The sequence below is a fragment of the Cervus elaphus genome, chromosome 28 (assembly GCF_910594005.1).
Source record: "Cervus elaphus chromosome 28, mCerEla1.1, whole genome shotgun sequence".
NCBI classification, from domain to species: Eukaryota; Metazoa; Chordata; class Mammalia; order Artiodactyla; family Cervidae; genus Cervus; species Cervus elaphus.
This window is the reverse complement of record NC_057842.1, coordinates 12,506,894-12,530,779: the sequence shown is the minus strand read 5'-3', so window position 1 is coordinate 12,530,779 and position 23,886 is coordinate 12,506,894. Positions and strand designations below refer to the sequence as shown.

The 23,886-nt window shown below is 34.9% G+C and overlaps 1 protein-coding gene across 7 annotated transcripts in view; it reads right to left on the bottom strand.

Moving 5' to 3' along the window:
• The window catches only part of FAM135A (family with sequence similarity 135 member A), a 147,422-nt gene that overhangs the window by 47,185 nt on the left and 76,351 nt on the right, over positions 1-23,886 (bottom strand). For 3 of the 7 annotated variants that reach the window (XM_043889910.1, XM_043889915.1, XM_043889911.1), the window contains exons 8-12: positions 22,694-22,820; positions 21,859-22,012; positions 18,098-18,175; positions 14,072-14,121; positions 4,941-5,096 (exon numbers count right to left, since the gene is read on the bottom strand). In XM_043889910.1, the coding sequence (XP_043745845.1) occupies positions 4,941-5,096; positions 14,072-14,121; positions 18,098-18,175; positions 21,859-22,012; positions 22,694-22,820 (565 nt within the window). Of the gene's footprint in view, positions 1-4,940; positions 5,097-14,071; positions 14,122-18,097; positions 18,176-21,858; positions 22,013-22,693; positions 22,821-23,886 lie in introns of those variants that run through there. The other 4 variants (XM_043889913.1, XM_043889916.1, XM_043889914.1 and 1 more) reach the window with 3 other exon arrangements.

Below are 23,886 nucleotides of genomic sequence, written 5' to 3'. Positions count from 1 at the left end.
TCACTATCATTATTCTGAATTCTTTTCAAGAATTTTCAGAATTATTCTGAATTCATTTAAGACCAATAAATCAATATATTGAGACAAAAAAAAAAAAACCCTCCTTGAGAAATATAATTTACCAAAATTGATTGAAAAAGAAATAAAATGTAGGAATAATACTATAACATCTAAATCTAATCATAATGAAATTGAAGACCAGATTGAACACTGGTCTAAAAATTACTGGCTAAAGTTGTGAAAGACAAAGAAAAGAAAAGGAAGAATCAAGATTAAATGAGTTTGAAGAGTTTAAAGGGATGTGATAACTGACTGCAATGTGTGACCCTGAGATTGATCTTGGAAAAGGTTGTCACACGGGGTGTTATTAAGACAACTGACCAGATTTAAAAATGAATCATGGAGTAGGTATCAGTATTTCAGTACAGTTCAGTTACTCACAGTCATGTCTGACTCTTTGCAACCCCATGGACTGTAGCACGCCAGGCCTCCCTGTCCATCACCAACTCCCAGAGATTGCTCAAAATCATGTCTATCGAACTGGTGATGCCATCCAACCATCTCATCTTATCTTCTGTTGTCCCCTTCTCTTCCTATCTTCAATCTTTCCCAGTATCAGGGTCTTTACCAGTGCGTCAGTTCTTCACATCAGGTGGTCAAAGTATTGGAGTTTCAGCTTCAGCATCAGTCCTTCCAATGGATATTCAGGACTGATTTCCTTTAGGATTGACTGGTTGGATCTCCTTGCAGTCCAAGGGACTCTCGAGAGTCTTCTCCAACAACACAGTTCAAAAGCATCAATTTTTCAATGCTCAGCTTTCTTTATAGTCCAACTCTCACATCCATACATGACTACTGGAAAAACCATAGCTTTGACTAGATGGACCTTTGTTGGCAGAGTAATGTCTCTGCTTTTTAATATGCTGTCTTTAACAGGTTGGTCTAGCTTTTCTTCTAAGGAGCAAGCATCTTTTAATTTCATGGCTGCAGTCACCATATGCAGTGACTTTGGAGCCCCCCAAAATAAAGTCTCTCACTGTTTCCATTGTTTCCCCATCCATTTGTCATGAAGTGATGGGACTGGATAACATGATCTTAGCTTTTTGAATGTTGAGTTTTAAGCCAGCTTTTTCACTCTCCTCTTTCACTTTCATCAAGAGGCTCTTTAGTTCTTCTTTGGTTTCTGCCATAAGGGTGGTGTCATCTGCGTATCTGAGATTATTGATATTTCTCTCGGCAGTCTTGACGCCAGCTTGTGCTTCATCCAGCCCAGCATTTTGCATGATGTATTCTTCATATAAGTTAAATAAGCAGGGTAACAATATTCAGCCTTGATGTACTCCTTTCCCAATTTGGAACCAGTCTGTTGTTCCATGTAGGTTCTAACTGTTGCTTCTTGACCTGCATATGGGTATCTTATGAGGCAGGTCAGGTGGTCTGGTATTCCCATCTCTTTAAGAATTTTCCACAGTTTGTTGTGATTCACACAGTCAAAGGCTTCGGTGTAATCAATAAAGCAGAAGTAGATGTTTTTCTGGTATTCTCTTGCTTTTTCAATGATCTAGCAGATGTTGGCAATTTGATCTGTGGTTTCTCTGCCTTTTCTAAATCTAGCTTGAACATCTGGAAGTTCACAGTTCACTTACTGTTGAAGTCTGGCTTGGAGAATTTTGAGCATTACTTTGCTAGGGTGTGAGATGCGTGCAATTGTGCGGTAGTTTGCACATTGTTTGGCATTGCCTTTCTTTGGGACTGGAATGAAAACTGACCTTTTCCAGTCCTGTGGTCACTGCTGAGTTTTCCAAATTTGCTGGCATACTGAGTGTAGCACTTTCACAGCATTATCTTTTAGGATTAGAAATAGCTCAACTGGAATTCCATTATCTCCACTAGCTTTGTTCACAGTGATGCTTCCTAAGGCCCACTTGACTTTGCGTACAAGGATGTCTGGCTCTAGATGAGTGATCATGCCATTATGGTTATTTGTGTCATTTAAGACCTTTTTTGTATAGTTCTTCTGTGTATTCTTGCCACCACCTCTTAATCTCTTCTGCTTTTGTTAGGTCCCTGCCTTTAGGTTTCTGCCCTTTATTGTGCCCATCTTTGCATGAAATTTTCCCTTGGTATCTCTAATTTTCTTGAGGAGATCTCTAGTCCTTCCCTTTCTGTGGTTTTCCTCTATTTCTTTGCACTGATCACTGAGGAAGGCTTTCTTATCTCTCCTTGCTATTATTTGAAACTCTGCATTCCAATGGGTTTATCTTTCCTTTTCTCCTTTGCCTTTAGCTTCAGTATTAAATGACTTAAAGTTGATCACTGTACTGTGGTTAAGTAAGAGGATATCTTTGTTCTTAGTCAATATGTCCTGAAATATTTAAGGAAAAACTGAGCATGATGTCTGTAACTATCAAAAGGCCCAGAAAAAAAATATATGTGTGTGTCTATTTACATGTGTGCTGTGCTGTGCTTAGTCACTCAGTTGTGTCTGACTCTTTTGGACCCCATGGACTGAACCCCACTAGCTCCTTTGTCCATGGGGATTCTCTAGGCAAGAACACTGGAGTAGGTTGCCATGCCCTCCTCCAGGGGGCTCTTCCCAGCCCAGGGATTGAACCCAGATCTTCTGCATTGCAAGTGGATTCTTTACCACCTGGGCCACCAAGGAAGCTCAAGAATACTGGAGCGGGTAGCCTATCCCTTCTCCAGGAGAATTTCCTGATCCAGGAATCGAACTGGGGTCTCCAGAATTGTGGGAGGATTCTTTACCAGTTGAGTGACTGGGAATGTATATCTACTGACAAAAAGAAGGAATGATGAAGCAAATGTGCCAAAATGGTAACCTGTGATTCTGACAAAGAATATATGGGAGTAAGTTTTACTACTTCTGTAATATTTCTGATAGTTCTCTATTTTAGAAACTTTATGATTTTGCCTTTCATGTCTGTTTTTAGTCCATCTGGAACTGAATTTTATATAATTCAGTTATATAATAGCCAATTGTCCCAATATTGTTTATTGAAAATGTCACATCTTCCTTGCTGATCTGTACATATTATGTCCAAATACAGGTGTGTCTCTGTCTGGCTTTCCTCTTGAGTTCCAACGACAAATTAAGACCTCTACTTCATCAAAAGACAGCATGAAGATAGTGGAAAAAACCATGAAATCAGAAAAGATTTATAAAACATTTAACAAAGATCAGTACTTAGAATACACAGAAAACTATTATAAATCAAGAAGAAAAAGAAAACTAATCCAATAGAAAAATGGGCAGCCAGTTTGGACAGGTACTTCACAAACAGGAAATCTACACAGCTAACAGTCATACAAAATGGTGCTCAACTATTACCAAGTCATCAAAAAATACAAATAAAACCAAAATGATACACCATTTTATATCCATCTTGAAAAAGTTTAAAAGTCTGCCAATATTAAGAATTGGGGAGGAGGTGGAGTAAGAACTTTCATATGGTGCTTGTGGGAGTGAAAATCAGCACCACTTTGGAAACCAGGGTAGCATTACATAACAGAATTGACATTATTTGTACCCTATGACACAGCAATCGCTTTCATAGGTAAATACATCACAGAAACTGTTATGACAGGAAATATGTGTAAGAATATTCACAGCAGCTTGGTTTACAGTAGCTATAAATCTGAAATAATCCAAACACTTATCAACAGTAAAATGGACAAATTGTAGGTATATTCAAATGGAAATACAGTATAGCAATGAAAATGAGCAAGCTACAGTTACTAACAACAACAAAATAGATTAATCTCCAAAACAAAATCTTGACTGAAAGAAGCACTATACAAAAGAATACACACTGTATGAATCCATTTATGCAGAATTCAGTAATATAGGCTGAATAACGAAAAGAGAAAGGAGGAACTTACTGAGAAGGATGGTGCTTCCTTGTAAATGTCATAAAGGGGTAGAAATTGGAACAAATACACAGAACATGTCTGTGGTATGGACAATACTCTATGTCTTGATCTGGGTGATCGTTAAAAGGGTATGTGCTTTTAACCACTTGTTAAAATGTGCATGTTTTATGAACTTTTCTGATTTTGATTATATATTGTGCTTTATGTGGTAGCTCAGATGGTAAAGAACCCACCTGCCAACGCAGGAGACCCTGGTTTGATCCCTGGGTTGGGAAGATCCCTTGGAGCAAGGAATGGCAACCCACTCCAGTGTTCCTGCCTAGGGAATTCCATGGAGGGACCATGGGGTCACAAAGAGTTGGACATGACTAAGCAACTAACACTTTCACTTGTGCTTTATAATTAAGAAAAGAAAAACCAAAAAAGAAAAGAAAATACACATGATGTTTTGTGGCACTAATTCAGGAAAATTAATGTGCATACAGAGTACATAAGGAGATAAGGCTGAAAAGACAGAGATTTAACATCTTGAAGCTTCTTGACACAATAAAATTGTACAAAATTTTCTGCATAGTGTCCATATCAGACCTATAACAACCTGCATGTCTAGATTACTCCCCCAATCCTGCAAAGTTCATAATGTATATCTCTAAATGAGGTGAAGGAAGAAGAGAGGAAAGGAGGGAGTACGAGGTTTGGAGAGACACATTCTGTCTATTCTGAGATGGCTTTTTAGTTCTGGTTTCTTTTTCTTCAGAGATCTAGTGATAATTCCTGTTCCTGGATTCCAAGAGCTATTCTGTATTGTATATTTTATTTCATATAGGTGGTGTCTCTTAGTAGCAAGGGTTATAACTGAGATAGGTCATATACTCAAGTGTATTGTTCTATTATTAACTTTGATAACAATCAAACAATACCACAATGATAGATGTCTTTTTTCTCATTTATGAACATATTAGATAAAAATCAGAATTTTTATTCATAAGAAATTTCTAAAGATAAATGACAGTACTCGTTAAAATGCTCTTATTTTTTTTATAACTTACCCTCAGAGTATGGTGCTCTTGTGCTAGTAATAGTCTTAGTTCCTCATGTAGTGTTATAACTTCCAGAAATTGTCCCCATAAAGCCATTAAAAGTGAGCAAAGTTGTGCAAGATTCATATTTATAAGTTCTGCCAGTTCATCAGGATTTTCTATTTTCTGAAATGACAAGAAAAAAAAACTTAACTACTCTCTGAGAATTACCATAACACGTATATTGTATATTAATACAAAGGCAGATTTTTTAGTTTTAAAATATGTGCATTTGTGCATGCTTGCATGTGTGTGTAGAGAGAGACCAACTGACCAATGGCTTTTTTCCTATCTTGGTAGTTACTCTAGCATTTTTGACAATTTAACTAATATTTCAATATCTGAAAGAATATCAGATATAGTCTAAAGTTACAAATCAGGATTCTATAGAACATGATCAAATCCAAACACTAAAACTAGGAATTTTAAGCACAACAAATCATGATCAAAGTTATAAAATTTTTGAAAAATTGTGAAATCTTTAAATATGATTTATTTTCAATCAGTTAAGTAATTTAAAGGTCATGTGCTCCTCGGAAAGGATTGAGATTCTCTCTAAAGCTGCTCTTCCTTCACATCTCTGCTCCTAGATTTTATTTTGCTCACAGAAACCCTTTCCCAGAGTTGTCAAACACTTCTTTCTTCTTCTTTTCTAACAATTCATGCATCTAATATTTATTAAGCACATTTTACAGGCTAGGGGGCTACATTCTACAGACACCAAGATTAACATGAAAAGCTCACAGTCCAATGAGGAGAGAAAAGTGGGTAAACACATATATATTTATTATATGTATATATATTATGAATGTTCTAATAGTGATATTTAAGCTGTCCTGTTTATTTAAATATTCATCTTAATTGATGATAGAAATTAAGAGTACTGAATGAGAGGTAGATTTTCTTGAAGCCTTTTAGTTTTCTTGAATTGATAAAGTAAGAACTTCTAAACAAAGAATAACAAAGACTATAAAGCAGAATGATATTTCTCAGAAGGACGTTTTATCCACTAAGGCAGCAGTCAGCTTCAATGCAAATAGTATCTTGATGGAAAAATTTGTCTTTAATTATTAGTAACACTAGGAAATCTACTTTAAATATACACACAGGTGCTGATTTCACTTTCCTACCATAAAGATGGGGGAGGTTGTATATTCAGACTCAAGTTAACAGCCACTCCCACAGCTCATCTCCACCTGCACACCAACCACCACTACATCTATCTCTCTGGATCAAGTATCCCTGATGTCTAGACCCAACAACAACTGGACAACTATGCTTGGACAATTCACCATGTCCCCATTTATACTCATTATATCTGCACCAGTCCCCTTCTGAAAAACAAATGAAACCCCTAAATGCTGCTCATCATATATGATACTCTCTTTGTTTATACAGACCCCTTTTTAAAGTCTGAAATTCAGCAGGCTTTTCTTCCCTGACCTGAACCAAGCTTCCACTTATCTTCTTAACTCAGAGGACACATAAAACAAAAACTCAGCAAAATAAGTAAGAAGGGGAGGGATCATGTCTTATTCACTTGTGACTGGTAACCAGTACACAGTAGTCACTCAATAGATATGTACCAAACAAATAAATGAATGAATGAATGAATGAATAAGGAATTATAGGCTAAAGATAAGGAAAAAGTTCCCAGAATACAAGGAGAAATACAGAAAATACTGACAAATTCCAAAATTCTAGAATGGAAGCTAACGAGTCAACAGATGATAAACACCAGCTCAACACACACAGAAATTCTACAGAAGGGTTTTGCCTCAGGGATGATGCATAAATATTATTAGAGATAAAGCTACCAAGTTTTTTATGTCTCTTAACACACAGAAGATTAAAATGGAGTATAAATAAGCTGAAACCTGTAGTATGGTTTCAAGAATGAGTTTAATGAAGTTAGCAAAAGAAGACTAGAATTAAGTATTTTACAGTAATTAAAGAGTACTGTGTAAGGCAAGCAATTCTACGCCTGGTATAATCTACACACAAGTAAAAATAATTCCCCCCAGAGAGCAAGGCTGTCTAGATACCTTGTATTTATTAACTGTATTTCTCAGGCAGCACGGCATCAAGTTTCTGAGAAAGGACTTTTGGTATTTTCATTATTGGGAAAAGCATCCTATAAACAAATTACCCTTTGGTTTATATAACTCTTTATGATAAGTGTCAAAATAGAAATAATAATTCTTTTTTATATTAAAAAGAAAATTGGAATTAAGTTTGACAAGATTTTTTATATATATAAATGTAGGAATAATAAGACATTTATACTTGTATAATATTTTTAAAAATAAATTCATTATTTTGTTTTATATAGATGTATACCTTTTCATAGCATTCATTAACATTTTTTGACTGAAAAAAATAAAGTTCATTTTAGTATACAGTCTTCAATTATTTTCAGTTACAGAAAGGAAAAAACCAGAATCATATTTTTATGCCACTTTCACTGAATAACACAGTGTGGGCATTTTCCTGTATCATCAAATATTTGTTGAAAGCATCACCTTTAACGTTGCACAATGTTTTTACATTATGAGTATCCCATGATTTGTTTCACCATTGTCTTATCGTTGGGTATTTATTAGGTTAATGTTTTACAATATCACAAATTACATTATACATGAATTTCTGATTGTTTATTTGGTACGAATTGAGAAGGAATATTTTTTATGGTGTTGGATACATACTGCCAAATTCATCTGTGAAAAAGATCTACAAGGTATGGGAATCTGTATCTCACCATAACTCAACAAAGATTATACTGTTATTTAAAAAAAATCATAGTCATGCAGAACACCAGCTGACAGACGACAGGAGTACCTGACCAGTGGGAAAGAATATATAGAACCACGCAAAACTTGGTAGGACAAAGCGACTACGAGGAAAAACAGGAGTGCTAGTAGGACCAGACCTGCACTCAGTGGCTGGAGGAACTGAAGCAGGGGTCCGATCCCTACATTGGAGCAATTGTCTGAGTCACAGGAGAAACATTTAAGGCTGAGAGTGAAACAGCTGATCTGTGGCAGCCTAAATGGAATGAGAATCAGACAGTCCTTGCTGCAACCATACATACCCCGGACAGGGATACAGGTCCCCTAGGAAGTGCAGCAGCTGGGAGCTGGAGTTTAGGGATTGTGGAGCAATCAATCCCAGGGAGAGGGTTGCCTGTTGACTGCGGAGGGACAGACCGAGGGGATGTGAGGGAGGATATTGTGGTGGGAAATGCCTGTGGAGGAAAGCCAGGCAGCCATGGAAGCAAGGAGACACTGCTGAGTCATGCGTAGGGGGTTGAGTCATCACCATAGCCTTGCTCTCCCCACCTGCCAGCAACGAGAGCTCAACAATAGAGAGGCTGGCCCATCAAGCCACTGATGCACTGAACTACACAGTAGGACCCCACCCAGGGAGCACCTTTAAGTGCCTGACGCGCCCATCTACAGAGCAGGACTGCAGCCGGGGGGCCCTCTATGTGCCTGAACGGGCAGAGCTGCGGAGAAAGACTGGCCACAGAGCCCCTCTGATTGCCAGCGACAGGAGGCTCGATAAAAGACTCTGAGAGGGCCCTAACTCCTGTGGTGGAGGCAGTCCATGTCCCTGCAAACCAAGCAGCTGCGCCACCTTCACACTCAACTCTCATTGGGGCAGAGCTGCCACAGATCAAAAAAAGTCTTGTGTCTACACACACAGGGTCACTTTGGTCGTGTCCAACTATTTGTGACCCTGTGGACTGTAGTCTGCCAGGCTTCTCTCTCAGGGGGTTCTCCAGGCATGAATACTGGAGCGTATCGGTCAATACAGGTTGCCATACCCTTCTGCTGCTGCTGCTAAGTCACTTCAATCATATCCGACCCTGTGCGACCCCATAGACGGCAGCCCACCAGGCTCCTCTGTCCCTGGGACTCTCCAGGCAAGAATACTGGATTGGGTTGCCATTTCCTTCTCCAATGTGTGAAAGTGAAAAGTGAAAGTGAAGTCGCTCAGTCGTGTCCGACTCTTCGCGCCATACCCTTCTAGAGCACTGTGTTTCCTGCTGTCCTAGCTGCCAACTCCCCTGAGTACCTGGTGCTGCCAGGGCCCCTGTGACCCAAGCAGCTGCACGACTTCTGCACCTGGCCCTCACTGGGGCAGACCCAAGTCCTCCAGGGCAGCCTCAGGAGCAAACCCCAGTGGACTACCCAGTGGCCATCAACAACAAATCTACAAACAATAGATGCTGGAGAGGGTATGGAGAAAGGGAACGCTCTTGCATTGCTGGTGGGGATGTAAACTGATACAGCTACTATGGGAGACGGTATGGAGATCCCTTAAAAAACTAGGAATAAAATCACCATATGACACAGCAATCCCACTCCTAGGCATATACCCTGAGGGAACCAAAACTGAAAGAGACACATGTATCCCATGGTTCATTGAAGCGCTAGAACATGGAAGCAGCCTAGATGTCCCTAGACAGATGAATGGATAAAGACACAATGGAATATTACTCAGTCATAAAAAGGAACACATTTGAGTCAGTTCTAATGAGGTGGATGAACCTAGAACTTATTATACAGAGTGAAGTAAGTCAGAAAGAGAAAGATAAATATCGTATTCTAACGTATATATACAAAATCTAGAAAAATGGTGCTGAATGATTCATTTACAGGGTACCAGTGGAGAAACAAACATATAGAATAGACTTATGGACATCAGGAGAGGGGAGGAGAGGGTGAGAAGTATGGGAAGAGTAACACGGAAACTTACACTACCATATGTAAAATAGATAGCCAACGGGAATTTGCCAAATGACTCAGGAAACTCAAACAGGGGCTCTATATCAACCTAGCCGGGTGGGATGGGGTGGGAGATGCGGGCGAGGTTCAAAAGAAAGAGGATATATGTATACCTATGGCTAATTCCTGTTGAGGTTTGACAGAAAACAACAAAATTCTGTAAAACAATTATCCTTCAATTAAAAATAAATAAATAAAAAAATCACAGCTAATCTGACAGGTTAAAAATCATGTCAGAATATTTAAATTTTTGCTTCTTTTATAATTAAATTTTTTTTCACATACGTATTAGCATTTTATAACTGGATAACTGGGTGTCTAAGCTATATTAATATTAAAAATGGGATATTACAGGATTTCTTACTGATTTATAAGACCTGTTTAAATATTATTCCATCTTCTGTCTAGTCTATCTACCTTAGTTTATATTCAATTTTATGATGTCCACTTAAATACTGAAATTAAGTATGAGCATGTAAAATTCATTAGTAATATCTGAGTACATATGTGTTTCTTAAAACTTAATTATAGATGGAAATAGAGTAAAGAACAAATGTTTTCCTTTATAGCCTCATTCTTTGTGGTATTCTTTTCTATATTATTATTTATAGTTGAAATGTGTATGTGTGTGTGTGTATGTATCCTTTCAAATATTTTTTTCCCATTTATTTTAATTAGTTGGAGGCTAATTACTTTACAATAAATATTTTATATGCAATCTAATCACATAAAAATGATCAAATATTTACATAGCTTTTCTAACATATAAAAATCATATTCATATTTTTCTCCAATTTATTTTTACTATTAATATATCCTAAAGAGTTTTTCAGCATGAAAACAGTACCCTACATCATAGAGGAATATGTATTTCTTGAGTTAAAAAATCCACGTCAATGCACAGCTGCTACTGCTACTGCTGCTAAGTCACTTCAGTCGTGTCCGACTCTGTGCGACCCCATAGACGGCAGCCCACCAGGCTCCCCCGTCCCTGGGATTCTCCAGGCAAGAACACTGGAGTGGGTTGCCATTTCCTTCTCCAATGCATGAAAGTGAAAAGTGAAAGTGAAGTCGCTCAGTCGTGTCCAACTCTTCACAACCCCATGGACTGCAGCCTACCAGGCTCCTCCGTCCATGGGATTTTCCAGGCAAGAGTACTGGAGTGGGTTGCCATTGCCTTCTCCACAGAGATTCACCTAATTCTTTTAAATGGCTACATGGTAGTTGATAATGCTTTACATTTATTGAAATGAATTAGTACTTTTTGTGGAATACATTTCTAAATAAAAACTATTTTGTAGCAGAGCATGTGGGTGTTTTTGGAACAGATGATGAACTGACCAAAAAAATGTACCATTTCTACCCTTACCAACAGCCTATGCAGACACTAGTTTCTTTACCACCTTACCAATGACGGAGATTAGCAATCACTTTCATTTCTCCAAATTTCATGGTAAAAAAAACCACTTTATTGCTTAAATCTGCATCTCCTTGGTCTTCAGTAAGAATGAGTGTCACTTAAACAGCTAACTTGCTCTAAGAACTGTGTTCTGTACATTGCCTCTATGTGTACCCCCTTCTCCCAGGGGTGTTTTGAAACTGATACATAGGAGTTCTTTATATATTTTCAGTATCATTTGCCACTTTCAGGTATTGTAAATATTTTCTTCCAGTCTATTGCTTCTGTTCAACTTTACGTTTTATTTTGTTTTAAAGAAGTTCTAAATCATTAATATCGTATTGTTTACTGTTACTCTGAAGAAGTTATTTCATATTCCAAGGATAGATTGCTTACATATACAAGTATACATATATTTGTCTTACAGGTTTTTTTGACATTTAACTCTTCAAGTCCATTTAGAATTTGCTTCTATAACATGTTATTTTGCCATGCTACTATGTAACTGAATGTTTGTGAAATTTTATCATATACTCAATTCTTACACATATTTAATGACTGTTCCAGTGCTATTTAGTTCCATTGATTTGTCTTTCTGTTCTTTTAGATAAATCCTACTCTATTTCCTTTACTGTAGTTTTTATATATATTTCAGCATCCACTTGGGCAAGTCCCTCTATATTACTATTTTTTTCAAAAGTTTTTCTTAGTCATTCTTACCTTGCTTCAAGTGACCTTTAGAATAAGTTTAATTTTAAAGTTTCCAACAGGATTTTGATATAGATGCATTAATATTATTAACTTGTGAAAAACTGGGTAGCTTTCAGTGATCATTTACCTATTCATCAGGGAGTATCATATGTTTATTCACTCAAATTTCCTTTAATGTCAGTGAATAAGTCAGTATATTTTTTCTACATTTATCACAAACATCTTATTATTTCTAAAATCCTTTGGGACAACTATTATAACGATATAAGTGATTTTCTTTTTTTAAAAGAAGACATTTAACTTACTTGAACTGTGGGGGAAGCTGCTAGAATGGGATATGAAATTGTCTCTTCTATGTATAATTTTACAAGAAGGTAAATATCTTTTTCAAAGGGATCAGGTTCTCATTTATATTTACATACAGAAATATATCCCAAAGTCAAATATATATTTTTGTTTGATTCATGTTTCTGATGTCTTCCATTAACATAGCCAAACAACAGTGAAATACACAGGGATCCTAAAATAGTCAAAACATTTAGTTCCATGGAGAAGAAAAGGAAAAACAAAAATCTATTCAATTTAATTGCAAGAATGAACTGGTAGAAAAATAACCCAAGAGAAACTCATTTCTTGAAATAAAATAAATTTCCATTTCTAAACAATATCATTTTATAAAAGCATGTAAATTCAAGTAATGCTTAAAAAAATTTGTCCAGAAAGTCTCTGAGTTAACTAACAGGAGGAAAAAGCACACTTCTGATCAGTAAATTGTCTCTGCTATTTCATTTATATGCAGAATATCCAGAATATCCACATATCTATGGGCAACTTATCTTTGACAAAGAAGGTAAAAATATACAAAGGAGAAAAGAGAGTCTCTTCAATAAGTGGTGCTGGGAAAACTGGTCAGCTACGTGGAAAAGAATGAAATTAGAACTCGTCTCAACATCATACACAAAAATAAACTCAAAATAGATTAAAAACCTAAATGTAAGACCAAAAACTATTAACGTCTTTGAGGAAAACATAGGCAGACACGTCTCTTTGACATAAATCACAGCAGGATCCTCTAAGACCCACCTCCTAGAGTAATGGAAATAAAAACAAAAGTATACAAATGGGACCTAGCTTTTGCACAATTAAGCAAGGTGAAAAAGACAACCCTCAGAATGGCAGAAAATAATAGCAAATGAAACAAATGACAAAGGATTAATCTCCAAAATACATAAGCAGCTCAAGTGGCTCAATACCACACCCACACAAAAAATACCCAATCAAAAAGTGAGCGGAAGACCTAACCAGACATTTCTCTAAAGACATACATATGGGTAATAAACATATGATAAGATGCTCAACATCACACATTATTAGAGAAATGCAAATCAAATCTACAATGAAGTATCACCTCACACCAGTCAGAATGGCCATCATCAAAAAAAGTCTACAGACAACACATGCTGGAGAGGGTGTGGAGAAAAGGGAACCCTCTTACACTGTTGGTGGGAATGCAAATTGATACAGCCACTATGGAGAACAGTATGGAAATTCCTTAAAAAACTAGGACTACAACTACCATATGACCCAGTAATCCTACTACTGGACATACACCTGAGGAAACCATAAGTGAAAAAGACACATGTACCCCAGTGTTCACTGCAGCACTACTTACAATAGCTAGGACATGGATGCCACCTGGCTGTCCCCTGACAGATGAATGGATAAAGAAGCTGTGGTACACACACACAATGGAATATCACTCAGCCACATGTTAAATAGACAGTCAGTGGGATTTGCTGTATGACGTGGAAAACCAAAGCCAGCACTCTGTGACGATGAGACAGGTGGGATGGAGAGGAAGGCGGGAGGCAGGTGCAAGAGGAGGGGACACATGTATACCTGTGGCTGATTCATGCTCATGTGGCAGAAACCATCACAATACTGCAAAGTAATTATCCTCCAATTAAAAATAAAATAAAATCTAAAAAAAAGATTCTAATCAATAATGATTAGAACAAAAGATAATTTAACTTCATACTCAAGTCAAATGGTCAACTAAGTTGTGTTTCTACCTAGAATCAACAATTTTATCTTTGCATTTGAGAAAGGAAAAATAATAATTTATTTTCAATAAAGTATTTAAAAAGGAAACAGAATCCATTCAAATAATTTGGTAATGTGAATTTTAAAAATCCAAATACCTTAACTTCTTCACATAATTCAGTAAGTCGAGCTTCTACATCCATTTCCTCTGAAAGGAGTAAACAGTAATTAAAGTAAGTATTTCAATGTTATATATCTGAAAATTAGTTTTGAAATTTTATAAGTAAATTACTTTTAAAAACCTAGGAGGTTGCAAAATATCTGGACTATATTAAATGAATTAAATTTCAATGTAATATACTTCCATAAATACATTAAATTAAGCAGGTAATGTGATGATTATTAAATTATATGTTCTGATTACAGGCATACCTCAAAAATACTGTGGTTCAGGTCTGGAACACTACAATTGGAAAAATACTGCAATAAAGCCAGCAACATGAATTGTTTTGGTTTCCCAGCACATGTAAGTTATGTTTACACTATACTGTAGTATATTAAGTATACGATAGCATTATGTGTAAAAAAACAATGTACATACCTTCATTAAAAAATACTGCATTGATAAAAAAAATGCCAACCATCATCTGAGCCTTCAAGGAGTTCTAATTTTTTTTGTAATAGTTACATAAAAAAAAAATCACTGGTCATAGATCACCATAATATAAGAATAATAATGAAAAAGCTTGAAATATTGGGAGAACTACCAAAATGTGACACAGAAACACAAAACGGTGCCAACAGACCTGCTTGGTACAGGGCTGCCATAAACCTTCAGTTTGCGAAAACACAGTATCCTGAAGCGCAGTAAAGTGAAGTATGCCTGTATTCAATTAAGAGTCTAACACTGTCAAGAAGTACTGACTATATGCCTCAAGTAACTTGCACAACTGTATCATGGAAAAGTTAAAACATATAACTAAAGTTTTATTGTATTTCACATATTAAAAATTCTAGTAATCTTAGTATTTTGTATTACATATACACATACTTTACTTTTTACAATAGCTATTTCTAAAAAGTTCAAGTCAAAATAATAAAAACATACCTGGAATATAAGTTATTTAATGAAAATGAATGACAAAATTCTTTTCAACAAAAATGTAAGTTTATATCTTAGTTCAATAAATTTAGTTTCCTATAAGGCAGTCTAAAACCAAGGCCATTTTTTTCTATGTAATCTTGACTTATATTTAATGTATGCTATAACCATTTACACAGGGGGAATGCTGATTAACTTACAATTAAAATGGTAATATTTACAAAGGAATACAGAAACCAACAGAATAGAAAGATCAGTTATTTTTTGCAGGGAAAAGATTTTGCTAATGTCTTAAAATATCACGTTTAGATACACTTAAGTTTATCTGAAAGCAAACTAAAATGAGTTTTCCTAGGACAACTTTAACAGCACAGTTATCAAGACACAAAATTCCGTAATCTTGCTGCTGGAGTGACTTTAATTGATCATTCTCACACAAAGACAAGAAAACATTTTTGTGGTATCTTTGAATTCATTCCTCAACTCACTATCTCATAAGGTATAGTAAATATTTACTTCTTGATAAAAGAATGGTAAACATTTCAATTTGATAAAATAAGCAGTTACACTGCTGTGGAGAACAAACCAAGCTATGATCTGAACAACAAATACTCAACTGATAACTAAAACCAGTAGGACACACAAATGTTTTGCAATTCACAAAATATATATATAAATAACCACTGATAACTAAAGAAATTTGCTTTGATTTCACAAATCACTTCACTATCAGATAAATCAGTAGTTTCCAATGTTTATGTTAAAAAAAAAAATCTTCGGCAGACCCTGTGTTAAAATCGTAACTTTCATATACCAACATCTATTTTCGTATCACTCATGATGTTTTCCTGAGACAGAAGAAAATCAGCAAAATTGATCTCAGTAGGTTACATATCCTATTAATTTTTTAAAAATGAGCATAAACTTTGTAGAGTTTTGATATACTTTTGTCACCTTTACATACCAGAGCTTAAATGCAGAAACTGGTCTATTTGCATTATAATTCTTGAGAGCTACTTCAAGGCAAACACCTTAAGGGATGCTTAAATGTAAAACTTAACTTCAAAATCTTTGGGTTGAAATGACTTCAAAATAAATTTCTTTTTAAAATGCCTATATATCTATTTATACAATTTTCTAGAGATTTACATAAAATTTCTAGAATAACAAAGGTTATTATTTTCTTACTTTTTTTTTTGCCATGTCATGTAGCTTGTGGGATCTCAGTTTCTCAACCAGGTTTTGAACTCAGGCCATGACAGTGAAAGCCCAGAATCCTAGCCAGCAGGCCACCAGGGAACTCCCTACAAACTTTTTTTAACTTGGCTCCTCTTGCTAATCCAAGGTGGCAACCCAGAACACATCCTTCCATATTTTCAAATATACACATATATTTGATCTGGAGTTAGTGTTTTATAAAAATGGGCTGTATTTTGCAAACTTTCTGCCTGAAATCTCTCAGTAATATTTCATGCAAATCTGATATGCAGCTCTAAAGCACTTTTTAAAAAATGGCTATATAATATTCCTTAGTGTAGGGACCTCGTAATTTTCTTCATACTCTATTCTTTGCTGAATGATGGACATTTATCTGTGTTTTCAGTGTTCTGTCACTAAGAATACTGTGATGAACATGCGTGTACAAATACCATTACAAAGTAGTACTCCTTTCTATGCTACAAAACACTAGTACTCCTTCCTATGAACAAAAATGTAACTGCTAGGTCAAAGGGTAAATGTATCTTAAATTTATTTTCTAAATCTATTTACCCACTCATCTATTCATTCATTCAACAGATATTTACAGTACAGTTTGGATAATGCTAATACAATTCCAGGAATGAAGGATAAAAGATAAATATATATTTTTAGAAGTATTATTTAATTAAGTTCATTATGTTTTGGTTTTGAATCACGTCTTTTCCCATCCAACCAAAAACTGGGCCCTTCTTTATACAGACCTTATTAAATGAGCAGCATTTTAAAAAATCATTTAGCAAGCTCACATGTAAACTGATAGGCTGGCAATACAACAGGAAATGAGAAGCACAATTTTTTGCTAAAAAGAATACTAAAATATGTCATAAATGACCATAATTTCACACTATGAATTCTTTAACTTTATACTTAATGAGAGGATAAAATTATGTTCCAAAATAATGACCATAAATAAATCTTCAACTATTCTTTTTTCCTTCTTGCTAAGTTTCTCGCTTAACAATTTTAGTGAAAACTGACTCAGTGTAAATATTTCTGAGCTAATTTTCATCTGAGAAATGTGGAGAAAGATTTTGGCTCCTTAATTTCCTTTTGGGCATACTTCTGAAAACTGAGAGACAAATGCTGTGATTTCATTTTTTATTTCTATAACTTTTCATAACTTTTAAAAAATGTTAATTGTGATGGTCTATTCAAAGTAAAAATTTTCAATATACTTAGGGAAAGATAATAAATTAAGTACTATTGCTATTGAAGAAAAAAAGTCTAAAACATATAGAGAAATATATCAATGAAAAAATGAAATCAGAATATCTCTTTTCAAATATGTAATATATCTGGGTAGCAGTGATTTGATATTCCTGTATTTTGCTTTTTAAATTTAGAAAAAAATAAATGCAAACTGACTCAAAAAACAAAACCAGATATTAAAGATGTTTCTCTATTTCTGTAATGCATGAAATTAGCTTCAGTTTTCAAACCACATTTTATTATCTTTAGCCCTACCCAAAGACAAATTGAACAAATTTAAGCCATTACCATTAAACTAACAAATTCTGGCAATGAACATGGTTTCTAAAAAGTGCTCTTTCCAGGAACTCTAAAATAAATATGGAAAAAAACCAAAGAAATCTTTGCATTTAACATTTCCAATTTTAAATGTTCCAAAAACCTGAACATTAAAAACTAAGAATTAACCAAAGCTCATCTACAAATCAAGTTGATTCTTAAAGTAAGTTCTTAAGTAAGGGTGGCGAGAGTATACAGTATTAAAAACACATATTTATGAAATTTGATACTAAATTAAAGCAAAGTTTCATACTGATTAAAAGGGATTATTTACTTAACCTATTTGTGAACGTACCTAGACAGGTGTCTTTCTGGGTTGGTGGCTGTTTTCTTCTGAGAAGGCGCTCATAAAGGACCTGCATGTTGGCTTTGGCTAGTTATAAGGATTGCACACAGCACTAGTTACTATACTCCTTTTACAACAAAATTTACTAGAATTTTCCACTCTGTTATTAATAGATTTAGTATTGATCCGCTAGTGCAATTAGATTAGAACACCAAAGCAGAATCTTTCAGTTAGTTAATTAGATTATTAGAATTACAAATGATGTACATTCATGTTTACGTTACTTTGTTCTTTTTTCTAAGTGCATGTGCCACTCAACATTTCATAATCCAATACTATTTTTATGTTTTAATATCTTAAACTCAGAATTTTAGAGTTGGCAGAGGTGTCAGAGATCAGCAACGTCAATCCTCTGCTTTTACAAGCGTAGAGACTGGGGCCAAAAAGGTTTCATGACTTGCTAAAGCCTAGATATCAGAATTCATGATGCTCATTTTCAAAAACAACTCTTTACCAAACCAGTATTTTAACTGATTGCCATTAAAAAAAAATGTACATCATTCATCTACGAGAAAAGAAAAAGACACAAGCAAATGGAATTCAAGGCATTATTTTTAAAAAGGGAATGGAGTTTAGATAAACTCTTCATGGCATGGCAGAATTTGAAGACTTTATTAAACTTATTTGAAATATAGACTTACTTAAAATATAGACTTATTTGAAAGCTCAAGAAAAGTGCTAAATAGTAGAAGGAACTAGAATACACCCTCTAACCAAGAATTACTTTTTATAAACTTATTAAAACTGGTGGATATAATAATATTTAGTGAACAGTGTTTTACAGAAGTATCTGGTACCTACAAATTTAGTTTTGCTAGGATAAAAATAAACAATGTTAACAGTTTAGAAAGTGCAATAGTTTTATTCTGAATAGTTAACAAAAATTTTAGATTTTTTCCTAGAAGACGCCCTCAAGAATAAACTAAAATTCGCAACAAAGAGAAAACAAAATATAAATAATGATGAAAAGTTTAAGGATAACCCGAAGTATTACTAATAAATATTCACTGAAGATGACTGATCTTTAAAAATCCCTAGGAAACTACTGTAAAGTATGTGCTGATGCCTATGTACTTCAATTGTCAACAAAACCGTCATTGTGCTATTTCATTCACTCACCTACTCACCAAATATATTTTGAGTAAATACTATGTGTAAGGTACTAATAATTTTATTCTACCACTATTATCTACTTATCTAAAACTTAAGTCCGGGTTTGCTTTAGAATTTTATTTTCTGGTGAAATATTTTAAGCAAATAATTTGGAATAAAATTGATATTTATTTATTTAGTAACTGACTTCTGAAATTAAATATAAGGGCTTTAAAAAATTATGGTATTTTCTATATTATATTCATAAGTTCAAAATAATATATGTGTGTCATACAAGCCATCTTTATCTGAGAGAAAGTTAAAAAGCATATAAATAAATGAATTATCAAACTGAGGTTAGCTAAGTTAGTGGTAATAAAGTGGTAATACTGTCTATGCTTTGAAAGAAATCTTTGCCTTTGACAAGAGATGCCTGTTTAAACATTATTTTCTTTTGGAGAAAATTATTTTTTTCTAAGTTAAAATGTGGTTTAAGTGTTTTTCATTTGAAAATATTACACGTTAAAACGATTTGAAAATTACACAGGCATGGACAGGCCCACCTCACTTAGGGTGCTCTGTACTAAAACCACAAGGAATGCTCCCTGGTTGGGGGTGTTTCTCTGGCCTCTCTCAATGCTGGACTGATTCCTCATTAAGGGAACGGGGAGGTCAAAGCTCTCCAGAGACAGAGACATGCCCTTTCCTCAGCACCTTGCTCAGCCCGAGGGAATTCCTCCATTAACACCCTCTGCTTTCTGCATGCCCTCATCTTTCCTTCCCGACACACTCTGCACATCTGGATCCCATCAACCTTCCTGCCCTTAGAGCAGGAGTCAGTCTGCATACATGGTCCCAGTTACTTACAAGTAGTTAAGGGACAACGGTGGTGCAAGCAGGCAGGCCTAAGTACTACATGATGATGCCTCTGTGAATTCTGCAACAGTCAACACCTAACCTGTTAACAGATTCCCCTCAGAAATGCCATTACACACGGCTTCTGTGTTAACCACTACTTTTCAGGAACACGGTATTGTCCTTTATTAATATTATGGTTTGACAGTTTTGTGGTCTGACCGTTAAACCTAAATTAACCAAAATTCATCACATAATTCTCCTAAGAAAATGTGTTTGAGTTCCAAAGGACAAAATTTAAAAATAAATGGAGTATAATTTACCCATTAATTGAGAATAAGTAATAGCCTAAATTAGTTCTATTCCATAAACAATTCTTTCATTTTCAAAAAACAACATTTTTAAAAGTTCACATTTGAGGCAGTAGTCTCTTAAAGAACTTTCCTAAGGGAAACAGATGGATGCTAAGTATGTAAAACAGTAAGGAAAAAGAATATTTCAGAGAAAAGTAACCAAAATGTTTCTGTGCTACTGTTTTTGTCTTGAGGAAGAACACATGAGCAAAAAAGAACAAACTTTCTTACTGTTTGTAAAGGAGCTACACTGAGATCCTTGAATTAAGCACTCTAAATAGTCAACTGAGTAATACCTGTTTAATGGAATATTTGAATAATGGAATTATCAAACCCACTGGAGCCGCTGCTGATAGGTAGGGGTACAACAGCCAGTCTGTTCTCACAGCTGGCTGAATTTAAGTGAGGTACAGATCATTTCACTTTCTTACAATTCTTTTGTAGCCCAAGGTAGGCAATTATAAAAGTGGGCTAATTAGTCTCAAAGCCAAGAATTATTTTCAGTAACAGTCAGTATTTTGATAGTGCATCAATACTGTTAAAAGACTAAGATTCTTGAGAAACAAAGAAATAAGAACAGTGATCAACTTCAGTAAAATTCAAAAAGCAATTTCTCATTCATTCAAGTAAGTATGATGAAAATAATTTATTCCAAAAAAATTATTAAAATGTGCTTTTGAGCTATTAGCTGATATTTGAAAATAAAAGCTTATAAAACTTTCATAAAATGTCTGAATAAAAACATTTTCATAAATCAATAATCTTGTGTGAAATGATATATGTATTTGGCAAACTACAAGTGGTATACAAAATCAAGGCAAACGATTTTTTATTATGTGTTACAACATACAGGTATATATATATTAATGGACTAAAGCTGAAGACTGATTTTTAGAAATTATTTAAATGATTTTCAAAATGTTAAAACTGAGTAATGTTATTATTTTCTGAAGTGAAACAGAAGAAAGAGGATCTGAAATCACCTAAAATCAATATATTTTACAAAAGGTTCCAAGTACCTATAATCTGCTTAGACTGTTAACTATTTGGAAGTATGGATTTAATTTACGTTACCTAATCTGTTGAATTTATTTTCCCTAATTTATCTTCCTATCCAATAATTCTATTAAACATTTGCTTTCCAGTACACTTTCTGGTTATATTCTAAGAGAAGTATACTGACATACTGTTAAAAAATCTATCAAAAGACTCATTTCAAACTTAGCACCAAGAAATTATTTCTCACTATCATAAAACTTTTTAAAATTTCAGTAATTATCAAAGACTGAAAAAGATGGAGTTGAGAGAGCAGTAAAGGTGAAGCACATGAAGCTAGTTTAGTGCAGAAACTATGGCCACGCTGATAACAGCAGCATGAGAACGAAGAGGGCCTGGCTCCTTTCAACATACCCAGTTCTAGTTTCTGACAAGAGGGAAGCTCTTCTGTTACCGTAATGAAGTAGCTGTGCAGCCCCTTGAAGGCCAGCAGCAGGGCGGCGCAGAGGGTGTAGTGGAAACGGTAGGCGTGACGCAGGAAGGAGTCTGCGATGACGAAGCTGCAGCCCTGAAGAAAGGGGCGATTTGGGATACAATGTTAGTAACCAGAGTCTAAGAATAGCACACCGGAAACTTAGAAAAACAAAGGATTTACTAATCACAGTTATTCTAAAACATGTAGGAAGTCTAGCAGCATCTTAGGAAGTTGTTCTCATTCATACAGGTAATCTAAATGCAGGAAATGTGACTCGAGAAATCTTAGTTTCATTGGACTTTAAAAACAAGCAGATCAAATGATGATTTTTGAAAATCTGAGATTCAGATTGTATTTCAGCTGCGGGACACTGTTTTTATAGTATGAACCTTCTCTTCTTTTAGGGGAGTAACAGCTATACTTATACTGCTGCAAGTTAGGTCTCAACTCTGGCAGTGGCTCTTCACAGACTTCTCTGGAATGATCCTACGAGCTCCGTTATGAGAGCAACAGGTGAAAGTAACAAGTTAAAAAAGGCACTGCCTGTCAAAGAACTCTATTCATTAAATTTTGTAAAATCTTGAAGCTCCAGGTTCATTTTCTCAAAAAACTGGAACCAATCAACTTGTGAAGATCATGTCTAATTAGATCTATAAGTCGTTGAGCTCAAATAATTCATAAAAGAACTATCAGGTCCACAGATATATAACAGTTAAAACACATTTCATTCAAAACAAAAGAGAAAAGAGGCTTTATAAACACATCAGTTCTTACGTCTGGTGATAACTGCTTTGTGTAGTTAATACCAAAGACCACGCTTTCAAGAGTAGGAATCACAGAATCTTTGTTTTGTGCTGGTGCATTTCTGTTTAACCAAGTCGTCTTCACAGGACGAGGAAAACTGGAGGAACAAGCATCACATTATTGTTGTTGTAACAGTCTATTTATAGAGTGTGAAGTTAAATGTTTACAAAAGAAAGTCTTCAAGGAATAGAACAAAAAGCAAGGACTTTGCAAGATTATGATTTCTAAAGTATTCTTAAAGTACTTTTACAATATTTCATTTAAAATTTGAAATATTATTATTAAAAAAAAACTAAGATTAGATGCTTGAGATTACTTCTGTATTACTGGGCTTTCAGGAGAGAGAGAACAGGGTGGAATCAAGAGTAGTTCAGTGACAAATGAGGGTCCAGCTTTAATTTGGAAATACTGACCTGTCAGAACTGGTGACCAAATTCACAAAGTTAACAGTCAAATATAGGAGATTCTTACAGAAATAGAGGTCCCACTTAAGGGCAGAAAAAGGAAAACCATGAGTCTACTTTTTCTCTCTATTCTTCGAAAACAAGGTATTTCCTTTCTCTTCACTAAAAGTCTATAAATTCTACTAAGATACTCTTAGTAAGTGCTTCAAGGCACTACCTCAATCACACAGGGTATGAACCACTGCTATTACTAACATTACATTTAATATATCACAAATTCTACAGAATAAGAACCATGTTCTGCTCGAATGTTTAAAAATCACAGACAACTTTTTTCTGAGATTAAGTACTAGCTAATTATAAGAAGGCCAAAGCATTTGACTGTCTGGCAGTTTGGCAAAAGGGGTAAGACAGGAAAGTGAATCAAATGTACCAAAAGCAGAGGGCAGCCTTCATGTGCAAAATCAATTTGGTTTGCAACAATGAAATGTCTAGATCCTAGGCAAGAGGGTATAGCAAGGCAATGGTAAATTCCACCTGCTATGACAGAACTGAGTTTCCCAGGATTGAGTCAAAGAAGCTGTACTTAAAAAAAATCAAGTATAAGAAAAAAGTTATGCAAAAAACAAGTAAAGAAAGAAATCCGAATCCCAGTTAAAGTAACTGATTTATATCCATAGTTGGGTTGATCATAGAAAGTGTTTTATGTAAAAATAATGTTTAAAAAGGTAATATTCTAAATTAATTTTTTTCTTTTAT